This window comes from Delphinapterus leucas, chromosome 5 (assembly GCF_059928025.1).
Source record: "Delphinapterus leucas isolate spDelLeu-1000000601 "Yukka" chromosome 5, BTC_Dleu_Yukka2, whole genome shotgun sequence".
NCBI classification, from domain to species: domain Eukaryota; kingdom Metazoa; phylum Chordata; class Mammalia; order Artiodactyla; family Monodontidae; genus Delphinapterus; species Delphinapterus leucas.
In genome coordinates, this window is record NC_143133.1 from 61,048,308 (window position 1) to 61,069,598 (window position 21,291).

The 21,291-nt window shown below is 38.0% G+C and overlaps 1 protein-coding gene across 14 annotated transcripts in view; it reads right to left on the bottom strand.

Annotated features, from left to right (window-relative positions):
• Window positions 1-970: 970 nt before the first annotated feature.
• Window positions 971-21,291, bottom strand: part of ARAP2 (ArfGAP with RhoGAP domain, ankyrin repeat and PH domain 2) — a 196,600-nt gene continuing 176,279 nt past the window's right edge. For all 14 annotated transcript variants that reach the window (XM_089911758.1, XM_089911751.1, XM_089911748.1 and 11 more), the window contains 3 exons: window positions 18,398-18,461; window positions 12,222-12,356; window positions 971-3,848 (listed from right to left, as the gene is read on the bottom strand). In XM_089911758.1, the coding sequence (XP_089767884.1) occupies window positions 3,489-3,848; window positions 12,222-12,356; window positions 18,398-18,461 (559 nt within the window). In that variant the 3' untranslated portion in view covers window positions 971-3,488. The remainder of the gene's footprint in view (window positions 3,849-12,221; window positions 12,357-18,397; window positions 18,462-21,291) is intronic.

Genomic DNA, 21,291 nt, shown 5'->3' on the forward strand with positions numbered 1-21,291 from the left:
TGGTTCTCCCTATCTGTGGAATCAACCAACCATAGATTATGTAGTACTGTAGTATTTACTGTTGAAAAAAATCCGTGTATAAGTGAACTGGCACAGTTCAAACTTGTGTTGTTCAAGGACCAACTGTATATGAGTCATACTACAAGATCAGTGTTATTCCCACTTCTTGGATGAGGACGTTTAGATTCTGAACTTTAATAATTCACAAAAAGTCTTAAATCTGTACAGGTATCTCAGTTTTTAAAAATGTTACATTCAACATATAGTAGCCATGGCAGAGAAGATAAGGATATACAAAATAATTTAAAACATTTAACAAAAAATTGTTAAAAATAATAACTATAAAATGTAAAGCAGATAAATTTTAGCTATCTGCAAGATTCATTTCTGTGATGTCTATTTCCAAATGATTAGAAATAAATGTGATGATTGTACACATAATAGGATATCCACATTGTTGATAATATTAAAGTCTTGGTGCAAATTTTGTTGAGATAGTGAAAGTTTACATTTTCTTCTCCCCAGAGTGATTATCAAAAGTTTAAGAAAACGTGCAAATATCTGGATACTACCATCTATCCAAATAAATTTGGTGCATTTTCAAAAATATTTCCTTTTACAATATAGTTTATTTTAGGATTAAAAATTATCCAATGTAAATGCAAATTAGCAGCTAATATAGTTATGTGCACATCATATTTTTGCTTCAATTACTTTTGCTTAGTTTTATTAACTTTAGTTAGGGCTCTAGAAATGAGAGTACCATCAATCGGTTTGTGTCATGTCTGCATATATTCATCATTTAAAAAAGAACAATATTCATACTGACATGTTTGAAAAAATGACAGCTAGTTTGAAGTGTATATTAAATTCAGATTTTTAAAAAAAGGCAAAAAGGAAAGGCAATCTATTTGATTTCTCTATTTTGAAAAGTTGAAAGTGGTTATTTTGAAAACCAGTCGCACTCAAGTGGACTTGTAAAACAATTTTAATTTTTACTCAAAATATATGAGAGGTCATCATTAGTCCTTATCTTACACTTGAAAAGTGGAGACGATTGTACAGGAAGGGAAGGGAAACAAGTTATTAGATTTTAAGCTCAAGTTTCAAAAGTATTCAAATAAGGCAGGTAAAAAAAAAGATACTTTCCCATTGTCCAACATAATTTTCATGTCTCCTTATTTCATAAAACATAAATATCATTTACCAGAAATAATAGTTTATTTTAGATTTTTTCCTAAATACCATGATTTCTTGCTTTTTAAAGGAAGGCTCCCCAGCAGTGCCACCTATAAACTGACCAGCAGTTTCTCTCTTTAAAAAAATTCCAATCTATGTGGATTTAAAGAATAAATATCACACCCCCATGGTAAACTATTTTATCACCACCATATATAAGTGATCAGTATTTTTCAATGAAGAAATTCATAGCATTAAACAGTGTTATACTGCACTATGATTGGACTGACTGAAGTATGGGCCTCTGTATACAAATTCTGATAAGACACCTGAAAAGCAGGGAGAAAAGGAAATGGAAACTTACACTACATTGAAGAGACTGTGTGCACAGGACCTTGCATGGATGCCACTTGCACTGAGTGCAAGTGGAATAAAGCTAGGAATGAAGCTTGGCTACCTAAAATAATTTTGATCAAAATAATTTTGATCAAAACTCACCAGACCTAATAAAATTCTAAAGAAACTGACAAAAAGTGCTACCCCTAATGTCACCTATAACTAGATAGTATTGTCTGTGAGGAAAATAACTCAGTAGGTGCTCTTTATGTGGAAACAAAAATAGAGGGCTTTGTCATTATTCATCAGGCACAGGGAGGAGACTGCTGCTTTATTAAAAAAAAAAAAAAAAAAGACAAGGTTAAAAGTGAAGTGGTAGCCCCCAGAAGTATAGTATCAATTGTTGATCTAACTCCTACCCCCAGGTGGCCATATGTTGTACACTTCCAGTAAATTCTGACTCAGTCTTACCTAATAAGAAATGAACATGCAAAGAAAAACAATAAACCAACAATAAAACCCTGTGATGATGAATGTTGCTCATTCCAAAATGATAGTAAGGAACTCTAAATAAAAAACAACCAAAAATTGTTTGTACACAGCAACAGTGCAAGTGTCATCCATGCCAGGTCCTGTGCACACAATCTCTTCAATGCAGTATAAGTTTCCTCTCAGCAGCCACCTGCAAAGAACTGAAGTGTAGTGAATGGATTTGCACTGCAGCTGATTCACTGACACTGTAAGGAAGAGTGGCCAGTGCCATTATTCATGTTTAGTGGCTGAATACTAATCCTGGGAAATACTTAGTCACTAGACTTTTTTCTTAACAAGCAGTTTCTCGTGAACAAGGTCTGGTCAACAGTGAACTAGAATGAATCTCAACCTGACCTCCTTGACTTTTAGGACATTTTTAACTCTGCCTCTTTTTTTTTTTAAATGTCGGTTCATTGGTTTATTTATTTACTTTTGGCTGTGTTGGGTCTTCGTTTCTGTGCGAGGGCTTTCTCCAGTTGTGGCAAGCGGGGGCCACTCTTCATCGCGGTGTGCGGACCTCTCACTATTGTGGCCTCTCTTGTTGCAGAGCACAGGTTCCAGATGCACAGGCTCAGTAGTTGTGGCTCACAGGCCCAGTTGCTCTATGGCATGTGGGATTTTCACAGACCAGGGTTCGAACCCGTATCCCATGCATCGATAGGCAGATTCTCAACCACTGCGCCACCAGGGAAGCCCCCTCTTTGCCTCTTTTAAAGTGTGGTTTGATAGGCAGCCACTAAAATAAATCCTCCCCCTTTTCAACTTACTTCCTTTTTTTCCCCTAAGGTTGGCCCTGTGTAAACCTAAAAACATATGGTAACTTTATATACAAGGTTTCTCAAAGTGCAAAATGTGTTACATATAATTTCATAGGCTTCATTTATACAGAGCATTCTATACAATACAGTACAGTTTGCGATTTCTGTTCACAAATTTACACCACTTAGACAACTACAGTTGACCCTTGAACAATGTGGGTTTGAACCGCCATGGGTCCACTTATACATGGACATCTTTTGATAGTGAATCCTACAGCACTACATGATCCACAGTTAGTTCAGTCCACAAATGCAGAGGAATTTTGTATACAGGGGAGGGGGTTGACTACAAATTATGCATGGATTAACACACCAACCCTTGCCCATGTTGTTCAAGGGTCAACTGTACTTCAAAAGGTTGGCCACTCAAAGTAACCCAATGCCTTCCTACACAAGGTTAATATAGCTGAACTGTACAGGCTTTGTTCAGAACAAAACACAGTGAATTTACACTTATATATACATACATAGTTTAAAATGCTCTTTAAATGGTTAAGGATAGCTAGACAAATCTCACCAACCATGAAATATATTTTGGTTTCTGGTTTGCACACATACATTGTACACAATATTTAAAAAAATAATTTGCAAGACAAGTCATTTTATTTATTTTTACACCATCTACTCAGGCTGTGACTCTTTTGGAAGGGTTCTTGCCCGCTGTAGAACCACACTAAGCTCTTCGATGACCTTTGGTGGTAACTTATTATTAGAGTCCACAGTAGCTTTGCCATTCCTGTCCTCAGTCTTCCTCAGTGTCTTTAGGCCTTTCTGGCCTTTCTGTTGCCCTTGAAGGACCTCAGCCTCTGTGTCCTCCAGACAGTTGAAACTCCAATGTTTTCTGGTTCGATTTCGAAGTTTCTCATCCTTGTGCTCCAGGCACTGGGCCACGATGGAGGCTCTCTCCCTTAAGGTGCCATCCCCAGGCTCTTGGTCATGCTTTGCACTGAGCCGTAGCCTTTCGAGTTCTGCTTTTGCACTCTAAAAATAAAACAAAACATCTCACAGGGAAGCAAGATCTGGCACACTTTTTTTAAAGAATACTCTGCACATAAAAGTTGATGCTTCTTGTATTAGAATTTATTTCTATGATTTAGGTTCTAACATGACTTTGGTATAAGCAGCATGTCTGAATTTATAGACTGACCTTAGAGCTACAAAATCAACTGAAATGGAGATCATGGAAATTCATTTTAACAAGCATTTAACATACCACTTCAAAGATGTCTTTCAAGTTAGTTATTCAAATTGACTCTCATTTCAAACTTGCCTCTTCCAATTCAGTGCCACGTATATGTGTCACATATTCATGCATCTGTAATTCCTACAGTGTTATACCCAAAGGACAGAGGAAAAAGGGAGTCTCCGTGGCCATGAGTCCAGGAAATGCTCTGTACTACAGATCCCTCTTTGAGAGTCACAATACATATTAGCATATTAAAGAAGCTAAGAAATATTACAGCAGAAAAATCTGACTTCTTTTTCTATTTTCTCTTCCCCAAATATTTGACTAGTGAAATCTTTTGCCCACATAATGCCCTATTAGAATCCCACAGAAATATATACTTATGAAAATACTGAAAGGCATATATAGTTGTGTATTAAAACCCACTTTTGTATCAATGGATTAAAGTACACATTCATTCAGTGAACTTTAAGTGCCTACACGTACCAGAAATCCATCGAGACACAACTTGCATTGGGACAGAGGTGCACTTTCCTAACTAGCGTCCAGGGTGTCTTGTGACTGGGCAAGTACTGGCATCCAGAACTCTCATGAGATTCTCAAAGGTGACTACAACCTCATCAAATGTAAGATAAAAGAATGAACAACAGAGAAGCAAGCATCTAGTGGATATGGAGCCACAGCAAAAGGCTACCCAAAAAAACTGGGTCAGGGCAGGAAGGCATAGTCATTTTTCTTTTCACAAACAAGAATTGAAGGAATTTCTTCAATATTTCCCTAGTAAAAATTGAAAAGCACAGAAAGAAGAAATCCAAAAGAAATTTTTTTATTATATTACAAATGTTTGAGAGAGAGAAGATGAAATAAAAGGGGCAGTATATAATATTAAGAATGGGACTATTTTGCAGATGGCAGAGTAGTAGGACGTGAGCTCACCCCTTCATAGGAAAACACCAAAAATCACAACTAACTGTTGAACAACCATCAACCAAAAAAAAAAGCCAGAACCTACCAAAAAAGATACCCTACATCCAAAGATAAAGAAGCCACATGAGATGGCAGGAGGGGCACAATTGTGATAAAATCAAATCCCATATCTGCCAGGTGGGTGACCCACAAAACTGGAAAATAATTATACCACAGAAGTTATCCCATAGGAGTGGAAGTCCTGAGCCTCACATGAGGCTTCCCAGCCTGGGGGTCTGGCAACAGGAGGAGGAGCCCCCAGAGAATCTGGCTTTGAAGGACAGCAGAGTTTGATCACAGGAATTCCACAGGACTGGGGGAAAACAGAAACTCCACTCTTGGAGGATACACACAGGGTCTCATGCACACCAGGACCCAGGGGAAAAAAAAGGAATGAACTCATAAAAGACTGGGCCAGACCTACCTGCCAGTATTGGAGGGTCTCCTGCAGAGGCAGGGGGGAGGCTGTGGCTCACTGTGGGGGACAAAGACACTGGCAGCAGTAGTTCTCAGGAGTACTCACTGGTGTGAGCTTTCCTGGAGGCTGCCATTTCCTCCCCAAGACCTAGACCCACCCAACTGCCTATAGGCTCCAGTGGTGGGATGCCTCAGGCCAAACAACCAATACAGCACCACCCATCAGCAGACAGACTGCTTAAAGTCTTCCTGAGCATGGCCCTGCCCACCAGAAGGACAAGACTTAGCTTCACCCACCATTGGGCAGGAACCAGTCCCTCCCACCAGGAAGCCTGCACAAGTCCCTTAGCCTCATTTACCAGAGGGCAGACAGCAGAAGCAAGAACTACAATCCTGCAGCCTGTGGAAATGAGGTGGCAGAGGAGTATTTCCCAGATGAAGGAACAAGATGAAACCCCAGAAGAACAACTAAGTGAAGCAGAGATAGGCCACAAGCAGAGATAGGCCATTCTCCTTGTGGGAGAGGCCACAACAGTGAGAGGCTCGCGTACCGCAAAAAACAAACAAACAAAAAACCCCTATATATATTCTGTCTACAAGAGATGCACTTCAGATCTAGGGACACATACAGACTGAAAGTGAGGGGATGCAAAAAGGCGTTCCATGCAAATGGAAATCAAAAGAAAGCTGGAGTAGCAATACTCATATCCGAAAAATAGGCTTTAGAATAAAGACTGTTACAAGAGACAAAGAAGGGCCACCACATAATGATCAAGGGATCAATTCAAGAAGAAGATACAACAATTGTAAATATATAAGAACCCAATATAGGTGCCTCAATATATAGGGCAAATACTAACAGCCATATAAGGAGAAATCGACAGTAACCAATAATAGGGATTTTAACACCCCATTTTCATCAACGGACAGATCATCCAGACAAAAAATCAGTAAGGAAACACACTTTAAATGACACATTAGACCAGATGGACTTAATTGAGATTTATAGAGCATTCCATCCCAAAGCAGCAGAATACATATTCTTCTCACGTGCACATGGAACATTCTCCAGGCCATGTGCTGGGCCATAAAGTGAGCCTCAGTAAATTTAAGAAAATTGAAATCATCAAGCATCTTTTCTGACCACAACAATATGAGATTAGAAATCAACTATAAGAAAAAAACCCGTAAAAAACACAAACATGTGAAGGCTAAAAAATATGCTATTAAACAACCAATGGATCACTGAAGAAATCAAAGAGGAAATCAGAAGATACCCAGAGACAAATGAAAATGAAAGCACAATGATCCAAGACCTATGGATGCAGCAAAAGCAGTTCTAAGAGGGAAGTTTATAGCAATGTAATCTTACCTCAGGAAACAAGAAAAATTACAAATAAACAACCTAACCTTACGCTTAAAGCAACTACAGAAAGAAGAACAAAAACCCAAAGTTAGTAGAAGGAAAGAAATCATAAAGATCAGAGCAGAAATAAATGAAATAGAAATGAAGAAAACAACAGAATATCAATGAAACTAAAAAGCTGCTTCTTTGAAAAAATAAAATTGATAAACCTTTAGCCACACTCATCAAGGAAAAAAGGGAGAGGGCTCAAATCAATAAAATCAGAAATGAAAAAAGAGAAGTTACATAGACACCACAGAAATACAGAGGATCATAAGAAACTACTACAAACAACTATACGCTAATAAAGTGGAAAACCTGGAAGAAATGGACAAATTCTTAGAAAGGTACAATCTCCTAAAACTGAACCAGGAAGAAATAGAAAATATGAACAGATCAATCAGGAGTACTGAAATTGAAACTGTGATTAAGAAACTCCCAACAAACAAAAGTCCAGGACCAGATGGCTTCACAGGTGAATTCTATCAAACATTTAGAGAAGAGCTAACACCTATCCTTCTGAAAGTGTTCCAAAAAATTGCAGAGGAAGGAACACTCCCAAACTCATTCTATGAGGCCATCATCACCCTGGTACCAAAACCTGACAAAGATACTACAAAAAATGAAAATTACAGGCCAATATAGCACTGATGAACGTAGATGCAAAAATCCTCAACAAAATACTAGCAATCTGAATCCAACAATACATTAAAAGGATCATACACCATGATCAAGTGGGATTCATCCCAGGGATGCAAGGATTCTTCAGTATCTGCAAATCAGTGTGATACACCGTATTAACAAATTGAAGAAGAAAAACCATATGATCACCTCAATACATGCAGAATAAGCTTTTGACAAAATTCAACATCCATTTATGATAATAACTCTCCAGAAAGTGTGCATAGAGGGAACATACCTCAACATAATAAAGACCGTATATGACAAACCTAAAGCTAACATTATATCCAACAGTGAAAAGCTAAAAGCATTTCCTCTAAGGTCAGGGACAAGAGAAGGATTTTCAATTGTGCCACTTTTATTCAGCATAGCTTTGGAAGTCCTAGCCATGGCAATCAGAGAATAGAAAGAAAAAAAAGGAATGCAAATTGGAAAAGAAGAAGTAAAACTGTCACTGTTTGCAGATGATGTGATACTATGCATAGAAAATCCTAAAGATGCCACCAGAAAACTACTAGAGCTCATCAATGAATTCGGTAAAGTTGCAGGATACAAAATTATTACACAGAAATCTGTTGCATTTCTACACACTAACTATGAAAGATCAGAAAGAGAAATTAAACAATCTCATTTACCATCTCATCAAAAAGAATAAAATACCTAGGAATAAACCTACCTAAGGACGCAGAAGACTTGTACTCTGAAAACTATAAGACACTGATGAAAGAAATCGAAGATGACACAAACAGATGGAGAGATATACCATATTCTTGCATTGTAAGAATCCACATTGTCAGAATGACCATACTTCCCAAAGCACTGCTATCTTTAAAATAGATAACCAACAAGGTCCTCCTGGATAGAACAGGGAACTCTGCTCAATATCCTGTAATAACCTAATGGGAAAAGAATTTGAAAAAGAGTAGATACATGTATATGTATAACTGAATCACTTTGCTGTACACCTGAAACTAACACAACATTGTTAATCAACTATACTCCAATATAAAATAAAAATTTTTTAAAATACTATTTTGAAAAAAAAAGAATGAAACTGAGTAGCATAAACAGTGCTGTAACTAAGGATGTCTAATATAATGTTTAAAGGGCAACACCTCACCTCTTTATTTTTCTCTATAGTGCTCATCACTTTCTAATATATATACTAGACAAGCTACTTATATCTCTTGTGATTATCTGAATGCCCTGCTAGAAAGTTAATGCAATGCAAGGATTCTTTTGTTTGATTTGTTCATTGACGTGCAAACCTATCACAGTGCCAGCACACAGGAAGTGGTCAATAAATATTTTCTGAATAGGAAATGAAGAAAGCTTAAAAAAATTCAGATGTTTAATATTCTGTTCTATTTTCCTAAATTTCAGCAGATCAGGACATGAAATTTTGTAAGTCAAATTCAAGCTGAATAAAAACATTTTAATCAACATAAATTATAAATAATTTTGCAATTTAGAATTTTCTGATAAGCTCATGATTATACATCTCAGATAAGTATTTCTTCTCTAAAACTGATAGGAAGAAATATTTAGTTATTTAGTATCTAGTTGAATTCCAAAGTTTAATTAGAATATGTTTAAGAGAGATAGTAGTAATAGTTGCACAACCATGTGAATGTAATTAATGTACTATGCACTTAAAATGGTTAAAATGGAAAATTTTATGTGTATTTTATCACAGTACAAAAAAAGTGAGAGATTAGTAAAAATTATGGCTATTTAGCATAGGAATGTGACTGGGAGTTTATAAATATGAATCTTACTAAAAAGTTTCACATGACATCTATTACGGAAAATCAAGGATCAATATAGAGTGGTTTTATATATTATACAGTTCTCATTACTTTTCAGTTATCAGCAGAAAGACTTTGGGATGCTCTTAGATGCAGAATTTAGAGGCCAAATATTCATACATGTAATGCTGAAATTTCAAGTAAAACTATGATATTAGCCTAAATGACATAACCTTATACAAAGGTGGGGAGGCATGATGAAGTGAACTGGTAGAAATCAAGAGATGGTAGTGAGTGCTTTGCGTGAACAATATGGTGTGTGGAGTGCCTTTGCATGTTGTGGGGAAAGAAAGCCAAGCCATCAGTACTGTGGAAAGAAGGGCATCATTTATGTGCTGCGCTATCCTTAAGGTCTTAATAATTTAAAAAGAAAGACTGATAAGGTATGAAATTAGGAGAGTAAAAGGTAGGCTGGTCCAGACGATGCCAGTTTGTGTCAGAGGGCATTTAGAGAAAACTGTTTGTTTAAATGGAAATGAGGATCTGAAATGGAGTGTGTCTCCCAGCAGAGAGAACACCCCCCCTATGAAGTAAGGGCTTTTATTATCCCTAGGAGCTTACAGATAAAAGCTGAGCACAATGAACACGATGAAGTAGGTACCTAAGAGGAAGTAGGAGGGCCGTAGGTAGCATCTAGCTTGTACATTCTTATGCACTATTTGCCTCTTCATGTATGATTTCCTTTGTCAACAACTTACTTCCTCTGGCTTATTCACTAGCTCACTACTAATTTACTCAATAAATTTTGGAAGTCACTTCCTCCAGGAAGCCTTCCCTGCCTGGAGGAGGTATTCTCATACAAGTTTCTACTGAACCTCATGAAAGCAAGACAGCTCATGGAACGGGAAGTCACCAAATTCACCAATCTGTCAACAATTTGTTTGAAAAGCAACGCTTCTTGAATATATCTGTTGATATGACTATATATATATATATATATTTTTTTTTTTTTTTTGTGGTACATGGGCCTCTCACTGTTGTGGCCTCTCCCGTTGTGGAGCACAGGCTCCTGACACGCAGGCTCAGCGGCCATGGCTCACGGGCCCAGCCGCTCTGTGGCATGTGGGATCCTCCTGGACCGGGGCACAAACCCATGTCCCCTGAATTGGCAGGCGGACTCTCAACCACTGCGCCACCAGGGAAGCCCGATATTACTATATTTTTTTCTTATGAATCTACTCTTAGTAATACTTTGTCATTTTATTAATGTATTTTCTTATGTATTTACATAAATCTAATTCAATAACAAATATTTTATTGGTTCATATGAAAACTTGCAATTCTAATTTTGTCTTCTTTTTAAGAATTAAATTTTAAAATTTGTTGAATTACCACATTTACTAAATTTACAAAAAAGCTTGGTTTAGTTTACTAACACATTTTCTAGCAATTAATATTTCACAAAATTGCTTTTGAAGCCTTTAACGATTTTGTTACAGTTTTTGTACAGTTTTCTGGTCTCAAGTATGCTAAAAAATAATTGTCTCTGAAATTCTGGATTTGGGATTAAGTAAGAAATTATTATATATTCAATCATCACCTCAGTTCTGTACTGGATACTGGTTAATGTATTTTGATCCTAATAATTTATTTTTTGCTTTGCTCCATAATCAATCCTGAGGCACTGTCAGGAGAAGCTGGAGTCACAGTAGGACATATCTACTCCCTATGTTTCTGTGTTCCCTAATCTGGGTTCTTGGGAAACATGACTCTTAAAATTTTAAGATTCCAGATTAGCTGAGGAATCCATAGTTCTGCAAAGCAGTTTATTAGGAAGAAAAACCTGTAAGCGCAGAATGGCAGGAGGGACAAGCTCCTGAGTTCTTACTGTCTTATTCCTCCTTTTGATCACAGCAGCGCATAAGGACTGAACAGGCAACAAAGGGAATAAACCATTATTTCAAAGCTTTTATCTTCTGGAGAAGAAGCATATTACAGTGAGATAAATGTTCAAGGAAAGACAGTCATGGAAAAACATTTTTAAAAAATCTGATCACTAAATTAAAATGGCTTTTGTCTTTCAAAAGTTATTCCTGTTACACCTGAAACTAACACAACGTTGTAAATCAGCTATACTCCAGTAAAATTTAAAAAAAAAAAAGTTATTCCTGTTTGGAAAGCAAGGAACTCACACAGCTTAATGGCCAAACCTAGGCTCCAAGAAGAAATAACAGTATCTTTTACATGCTTTTCTTTTTGCTTTGAGGGACTCATTTAAGGCCTTGAAATGCACATTAGTTGCAAATTGTCTAATGAGTTTTGAGTGCAAACAGCCTATGTCTTTTTCCTGAATCAAGACTGATGCTACTTATGGTCACCCTGCCCTTCAAGGTGAGAAGGAAAGCACACAGTTTTCATGAAAGATGCCAAATCTTCTTTATTGATGCTCAGGGGTCATCTTGCAGTTCCTTATATTAACTGAGACACCCCATTGGTTCCCAGCCTCTGAAATTTGATTGTGTTACTGGAAAGTCTAATTACCATGGCTCCAGACATTCTGCCATGGGCTCATTCTAAGGAGGTTAGAAGTGAACTTGTAAGGCTAATTTGAGACTGTGATTTTTATCACCAGAACTTCTATATACATATTTAACATTCTTGGCCACTTTAGGAATAAAAACAAAAAGTGGTATTGTACATATTTAATTGAGTGGTCAATGACATTATTAAAATTGATCATTTAAGAGACGTTAATAAAATATAAAACTTCAGAGAGTGGCATAGGGTTATTCATAAAGTTTTCTTGATGGATGTTATTTTTACTGTGCTTTTCAAAGTGCTTATTACTGTGCTTTTGAAACCAATGAAGTAATTAATGCATTTAATCACATTAAGACATAAGAAGACAAATGCTATGATTAATATAAAAACAAATAAAATCCTAACCTTACCTCAATATCTCTCCAGGCTTGGGTTGCATTTTTCTCATGCTGGATGGGAATTAGAGGCAAACCTCCAATTTTGGGAGTTTTGGTTATAGAACGTTTTCGTTCCTTTCCAGCTGGTGGCCATATATCACTTTCATGCTGTGGAAACAAAATTTCTTGCTGTGGGTGTGTGATTTTATTATGTGGTACACCAAATTATATAGTCACTTGGCTCCTTTCTCATATATCCAAGTCAGATGATCTGCTTTCCATGAGAAGGCTGTTTGTAATTATGATATTCACTCTGATGGCGGCACCGCTTGAGGATGTAAAACTCTTAAGTGAACTGAGCTTTGAGGTCTCAGTTCAATTTCTAAACTTCAAATACATGCCTTCTGTACTACTTATCCAACCAAAAGGGGCAAAATATTTAAGGAAACCGGCAAATCTCTTTGTGGAAGAAAATTAATATACGTGTCTACATTTTTAGGCCCTGTAATCAAAGCAACTGTACATTCATTTTCCCTTACCACCAAAGATAACTTTAGTGTCAAAATAATTTGACATTATATATACCCCAAATCAACCTAAGGCATGGCTATTGGAAAAATTATCTTTATTTTATGACTTTTTGAAAAATGTTATTTTCATCTAATTGAATTCCAAAGAAACGTTACCTTGTACACAGACATTTATACTGAAAATCATTGTACAACAGAGAGTGGCACACATTTGTTCTCAAACTATTGACTACATATTCTGGGCACTGAGCAATTATAGATATGACTGGAGAAAAGGTAATTTTGCAAAGGGGAGAAATATCCATAGGTTAAAAATATAAGCTCTTGGATGATAAATCCTTAAGACATGCATATAAAAGAAAAATCTTTAAAGAATTTTTCTATTCTTCAGGGTAGATTAACTTTTCAGAAGTTGGGAAAAACAAATTGATTTTCAGACAACAACCTGTGAAAGAAATACAGAATACCAACTACACACAATGAGACGTTTACAGATGTTATGATGAAATGAAAACCATTTGGTAAACTATATAGCTAAATGCCTACTCATTTTTTTCCTCTACTCTTAAGAATGAACAGATTCTTATTCTTATGTTGCAATTAGTAGTTTAACGTCGTGTTTTATAGCAAAGAACTAATTTCAACAAATGTTGACTATATACTCACTTTAGCAGCTAAGTTATACTGAGGGGCAGACTGCTTGACTTTGTGCTTATCAATATACAGATATTATCTCATTTAATCCTCAATGATCCTACAGTGTAGGTCCTATTATTACTAGATTTAGTGCATAGGCATCAGATCTACCCTTGGATTTCAGTGAAGTGCTTACTTTGGTTCAGCAAATCTACAATGGTAAATTATACAATATTTCAATCAGAGAGAAAGTTACAAGCTTCATATTATTATTTTTATGTCATGGTCTTAAACTTGGTAAAAAAAACTTTGATATTACATAATTGGGATGTTCCCAACATGTAAAGCTGGGAGAATACTGGCTGGGAAGGAATTAGGTAATACTATGAATTATGCCTACACTTTTACTCACTGATGTATAATATATGTGTTAAACGGTATTTTGAGGAATCTAAGAGCAAATGTAGTTCTCAAACACATTTCTTTTTTTCTGACATGATATACAATGCTGTGAATACCAGCTAATTAGTTCTCACTGGATTGATCCAAGAGGTATTTTTCCCAATAACAGAAATCTTTAGATCTAAGTAATATGTTCTGATAACCTTTATAGTTATGTATAAGTGACTTCAAAAGTCATACTGCATGGAGCATATAGCTGAGGATCATACTCTCATTATTATAACCAGTGATCACATCCCCAAATCTTCATTTCTGCATCCCACTTTTTCAAATTTTTTCCCCACAGCTTTACTGAGGTATAGTTGACAAAACTGTAAGATATTTAAACTGTACAACGTGATGATTTAATACATGCATACGTTGTGAAAGGATTCCCCCCATCGAGTTAATCAGCATATCTGTCATCTCACATATTTAACCTTTCTGGGTTTCTTTTGGTGAGAACATTTAAGTTCTACTCTCTTAGCAAATTTAAATTATATAATACAGTGTTATGAACTATAGTCACCATGTCATCTATTAGATCCTCAGACCTTATTCATCTTATATCTGAAAGTATGTACCCTTTTACCAACCTCTCACTATTTCCCCCACAGCCCCTGGCAACCAACTGTTCCATTCTGTTTCTATGAGTTTGATTTTTATATGGGATACCATGCAGTAATTGTCTTTGTCTGGCTTAATTCACTTAGCAAAATGCCCTCCAGGTTCATCCATGTTGTCCCAAATGACAGATTTCCTTTTTTAGGGCTGAACAATATTCCATTGTATACATGTTTGTATATATGTGTGTATGTATATATATATACACACACACTACACACATCTTCTTTATCCATTCATCCATCGATAGACACTTAAGGTTGTTTCCATACCCTGCCTATGGTGAATAATCCTGCAGTAAACATGGTTCTGCCTCTCACTTTCTGACCTTGACATCTTTCCAGGTAACCTAGTTTAGTTTCATTAACCCTAAATATTCTTTAGACTCCTTGAGACCTTCAGTCCATTCTCCACCACCATTCTACTTTTCACATTTTTTCCCACTTCCTTCACAGTCTGGCTTAGATTTCATGGTCAATCAGTATACTCACCTCCTTATAAATAAGATCAAGTCCTGTGTTGCTTCTCCTTTGATCACACTTGCCTGGCAAAGCCCCAAGCCTAGTTAAACCCAATTATACTTACTCCATGGGTGCCTCCAAATTGATGGAGGGGAAATAAAAAATAGAAAATCAATCTGGAGATGCATCTCACTTTAAATTTACCCTTAAATTTCAAGTGAGCACTTAGCCTTCCCTTCATATTCTAGTATAGTACAACTGGCTCCCTCACCCTCTGAAGGTATTATCTCATCTTTTATTCTGCCCCTACACTTCTAATATCCACCCCTGACTCACATGTGGTGACCTCACTGATTTAATTGAAAAATTATTAGTAATCATCCAATAATTTCATTTTCCCACCACGAAATGTACCAGTCTCTCTGCATCTATAGCCATATAAACAAGGCTCCCTTCTCTTCCAGTAAGTATTTACTCTGATTATAAATAACTCTGCCCCAGTCATATCTATAATCACTCAGTGGGCCAGAATATATAGTCAATAATATGAGAACAAATGTGCCCCACACTCTGTTGTACAATGATTTTTTTTCACAATGCTGAACACATGCACTTGCTCACATTGCTTCCTGTTGGCTCAGGGCCTCTGCTGGTTTAATATTCTATCCTCTAATTCCTTGATAGAATTCTCTACATGTATCACCTGGTTTTCCTCCTTCCTCCAAGCTTCTTATTTCTTTTGCTCAATTTTTCGCTTCTGTTTGACCTTTAACGTTTGGAATGTCCTAGGGCTTATTTGTCTGTCTTCTCTTTCTCTGTCTTTCCCTATAGCCTCCCCTCTCCAATTTTGTGTTCTAATTTTCTCTCATTCATACAGTCTCTCTCTCGTCTCACCCTATCCTCCAATGGCCTTTCAACACAATCCAAATGCTGACTTCCACAAAATTTACATTTCGGCCCCAAACTTTTGCCTGAGTTTTTGATCTATACACCTAAACTGCTACTCATCATATCCCCTTGTATGTCTAACAGGCATCTCAAATTTCATGTGGCCAAAACAGAACTCTCAATTTTCTTCTGCATCTCTGATAATGTCACCTACATTCTTCAGCTGCCCAAGGCCAAACAAACAACTCGGACTCTTCCTTGATTTCTACTCCTCAAACTGCTATAGCTGATCAATCTGTAAGCTTTACTGCCTCTACCTTCAAATACTCCTCGATCTGAATGTCTTACCAGACCCACTGTTACCACCCTAGTCTGAGCTGCCATCTTCTTCCACAGAGCTGTTCTTCCTGCTTCCATCTTTGACCTGCTACAGTGCAGTTCAACAAAGGAACCAAAATTATTATTTTCCAGTAATATAAGCTGATTATATCTTTCCCTTGTTTCCCACTGAAACTCCTAAACTGGGACTACATCATCTGTCCCCTGCCTTCCTTATCTCTTACATCCTGTCTCAGATAGGCCTTCATGATAGTCATGGAATAAGTCAAGATTATAACATGTCAGGACCTTGCTGACCCCTAACCCTGCCCTGGAATGCTCTGCCTGTCCTGCATACATGGCTCCCTCATTTCAGACAGGTCTCAGCACACCTTTCAGATACTCAGAAAGGTATTCCCTGAGAATCTTTCTCAATTAATGTCCTCCTTATATCAGTCACACTGGCTTTCCTTTCCCTAGCTTATTTTATTTATTGTTTTATCACACTAATATCTATTTGAAATTTTATCAGATTATCCTCTATAATATTTTAGAAATACTAATTGAGCATGTACTTTGTAAGATGTATTGGGTTCTGTGATGCAGATATATAATTAGTTCTAATAAGACTGACAAGGTCCTTCCTATCATGGAGTTTACATTTTAGTAGGAAAAACAGACATAAACCTAAAGACACAAATGCTTTTTAATTAGTATGACAGTGTTGAAGTAAAGAAGGCTAAGGGCTCCTATAGCCTGAAGGTCTAATTGGTCTGAAGGTCAGGGAAGGTTTCTCTGAGAATGTGACATGTAAGCCGAAGACTTTTGAGGCAGGGGTAAGGATGGGGATGGATATTAGAAAAGTATTCAGGGCACCAGAAAGAATGCATTGTAAGGGGCACTCACTGTTGGATTGTGTGTGTGTGTGTGTGTGTGTATTAACGTATATATTAATGTTTGCTATTTTCCTGTCTCTTTCCCTATGGAGGTGAACCATTAAATCCTCAAATCCAAAAGGACCTCAGTGTTTACCTTAATCCTAAGAAGTGGAATGAACTTAAGAAATGTAATTGGGCTGAGTCTCTGGGGCCAACACAATGAGGGACAGGTGAGTCAGGGAGAAATAACTTCGTGGTAAGAGCAACCTCTGCTTCCTGGCTATTTACACCTTGATTTTCAACTAGAGTCTACTGACTTCAGTTATAAAAATGAAAACAATTTAGTTGTGCCATAACCAGACACTGTAACAGTTTTAGACTCTATAGTTCCAATTTTACTAATACTTCAAGCCTACTCTTTACAGTAGGACTTGAATATCTGGATTTTTAAACAGTCACAAAAAAGAAGCAAAGTCTCTAAAATGTTAGCCACTGGTCTTTTTCTGAAAATGCATTCCCAGGTAGTAATAGTAGAATTGGGCTGAGAAAAGCAGTGTTTATTAACCACTGGGAAGGTTAATAAGTTACATGAACAGAGAAAATGGTTTTCAAAACAAATAAGGACAAGATTTGGGGGTGAATTAACTTCTCACTTGTAAGAGAAACAGGGAAGCACATCCTCAGTAATAAAGAGTGGCAACTTAATTGTTACCAGTGAATTTCAATGCTCTTGTGGGGAAGTGTTGCTGGGAATTTGGCCAGACAAGGTTGGGGAAGAAACCAGTCCTATTAATGGGTCTATTTAACCCTTCACTGAAAGAGTGAGTCCTCCAATAGGGAGGAGACTAATTGGGGAATTGAGTATAGACGTTGGCCTCTGGTGCCTCTGTGTTAAACCACTAACTAAATGTATGGTCCTAAGCAAATCATGGAGCCTTTGGTAACCTTTGTTCCCTCATCTATAAGCAGTGCCATGCAATTTGTTGCAAGGAATACATGAGTTAACTCTTTTGAAGTATCTAGCACACATGTATTTAAAGAAATGTACGTTCCTGTCCTTGTTTCTGGAAAAAGCAGGAAGCTGTGGGGAGAACAAGAAGGAAAAGAGCACATTTTCTAAACAAAGATTAATGTGGGACTCTGGGAGGACCACAGCTTAGACAAGTCCATTTCTTACACCACTGTCTTGAAGCATCTCCCCAAGCTGAGGAGCTGCTGGGCTGGCAAAAAAAAAAAGATGCAACAAAGAGTAGACTCTCTTTCAAAGAGTAATGGGTAAATCTGGGTTCTCATATATTTAAAAAAACATGAATGAGAAAATAAAAGTATACACATAAAACTCTCATTAAAAATTCTTTGAAAACTACTACCCTATTAACATTTGCTATAAACAGTTGTTATACTTTACTGGCTAGTTGAAACAGATACAATACCTGGGCGATAAAGACATTGGCCATCCACTCCATCTGAGTTTGTGAACTATCACAACACAGGTGCCTGCAAAACAAGGTTTATAAAATATAATATTGAAAAAGACAGTGGAATTCTCCAGTGTATTTATTTGGCGAGTAAGTGATCAGAAACCTCTTGGGGTTTCTCCTCTTAATGACATTAATGTAATCAAAATGGGAGTATTTCAGTACAAGTTGCTTCAGGCTTCTGTTAAGTGTACAGTATCAAAATAGTATAAATATGCTAGTTTCACCAAAATATAGCCAAAGGCTTTGGTAACTGCTGAAAAATGATCGGTGGTATTTTTGGAAAGGCAGAAAGGTCAATGTCATTTGCTTTCTTAGGTACGTGACTGTAAAACATCTTTTTCCCCAGAAACTCTGAGCCTAAGAAGAAAAAGTTTGTGCACATAAGAGCAGATTTTTGAAAAAGGCTTTATCAGCCACCTTCATTATGATTATAAACATTATACCCACAAGGCTCATGAAAAATGAACTAAATGAAAAACCACTGCATGTCCAATAACACTGATTCAGTAACCTTTTATTGAAAACCTACACAAAACAGAGATGTTGCCCTCTAGGTTCACATCATCTATTAGGGGAGCCAGGAATATAAACAAATAAATTATAAGACAGTGAGAAAAAGAGAAAGTAAAGTTGAACACAAACATAGAAAGAAAGGGGGCTTCAAGATGGCGGAAGAGTAAGACATGGAGACCACCTTCCTCCCCACAAATACATCAGAAATACATCTACATAAGGAACAACTCCTACAGAATACCTACTGAACTCTGGCAGAAGACCTCAGACGTCCTAAAAGGCAAACTCCCCACATACCTGGGTAGGGCAAAAGAAAAAAGAAAAAACAGAGACAAAAGAATAGGGACAGAACCTGCACCAGTGGGAGGGAGCTGTGAAGGAGGAAAGATTTCCACACACTAGAAGCCCCTTTGCGGGCGGAGACTGCGGGTGGCAGAGCGGGGAAGCTTCGGAGCCACGGAAGAGAGCACAGTAACGGGTGCGGAGGGCAAAGCAGAGAGATTCCTGCATGGAGGATCAGTGCCGACCAGCACTCACCAGCCCAAGAGGCTTGTCTGCTCATCTGCCGGGACAGGTGAGGGCTGGGAGCTGAGGCTCGGGCTTCCATCGGATCCCAGGGAGAGGAATGGGGTTGGCTGCGTGAACACAGCCTGAAGGGGGCTAGTGCGCCACAGCTAGCTGGGAGCGAGTCCAGGAAAAAGTCTGGAACTGCCTAAGAGGCAAGAGACTTTTTCTTGCCTCTTTGTTTCCTGGTGCGCGAGGAGAGGGGATTAAGAGTGTGGCTTAAAGGAGCTCCAGAGAAGGGCGCAAGCTGTGGATATCAGCGTGGACCCCAGAGATGAGCATGAGACACTAAGGATGCTGCTGAAGCCACCAAGGAGCCTGTGTGCAAGCACAGGTCACTATCCACACCTCCCTTCCGAAGAGCCTGTGCAGCCTGCCACTGCCAGGGTCCCGTGATCCAGGGACAACGTCCCCGGCAGAACACACAGTGCACCTCAGGCTGGTGCAACGTCACACCAGCCTCTGCCACTGCGGGCTTGCCCCGAAATCCGTACCCCTCACTCCCCCAGGCCTGAGTGAGCCAGAGCCCCCAAATAAGCTGCTCCTTTAATCCCGTCCTGTCTGAGCAAAGAACAGATGCCCTCAGTGACCTACATGCAGAGGCGAGGCCAAATCCAAAGCTGAACCCCAGGAGCTGTGCAAACAAAGAAGAGAAAGGGAAATCTCTCCCAGCAGCCTCAGGAGCAGAGGATTAAATCTCCACAGTCAACTTGATGTACCCTGCATCTGTGGAATACCTGAATAGACAAAGAATCATCCCAAACTGAGGATGTTGACTTCAGGAGCAACGATATATATATATTTTGCCCTGTTTCTCTTTTTGTGAGTGTGTATTTGTATACTTCTGTGTGTGATTTTGTCTCTATAGCTTTACTTTTACCATTTGTCCTAGGGTGCTGTCTGTCCATTTTTTTGTTTTTTAGTTTTCAGCACTTGTTATCATGGTAGATATCGTTTTTGGTTTGTTGCTCTCTTCTTTCTTTCTTTTTATTACTTAAAATTTTTTTTTAATAATTATTACTTATTTAATAACTTTATTTTATTTTATCTTCTTTGTTTCTTTTTTTTCCTCTCTTTTATTCTGAGCCGTGCGGATGACAGGCTCTTGGTGCTCCAGCCAGACATAAGGGCTGTGCCTCTGAGGTGGGAGAGCCAAGTTCAGGACACTGGTCCACAAGAGACCTCCTAGCTCCACATAATATCAAAGGGCGAAAATCTCCCAGAGATCTCCTTCTCAATACTGAGACCCAGCTCCACTCAACGACCAGCAAGTTACAGTGCTGGACAGCCTATGCCAAACGACTAGCAAGACAGGAACACAACCCCACCCATTAGCAGAGAGGCTGCCTAAAATCATAATAAGTCCACAGACACCCCAAAACACACCACCAGATGTGGACCTGCCTACCAGAAAGACAAGATCCAGCCTCATCCACCGGAACACAGGCACTAGTCCCCTCCACCTGGAAGCCTACACAACCCACTGAACCAACCTTAGCCACTGGGGACAGACACCAAAAACAACAGGAACTACGAACCTGCAGCCTGCGAAAAGGAGACCCCAAGCACAGTAAGTTAAGCAAAATGAGAAGACAGAGAAACACACAGCAGATGAAGGAGCAAGGTAAAAACCCACCAGACCTAACAAATGAAGAGGAAATAGGCAGTCTACCTGAAAAAGAATTCAGAATAATGATAGTGAAGATGATCCAAAATCTTGGAAATAGAATGGAGAAAATACAAGAAATGTTTAACAAGGACCTAGAAGA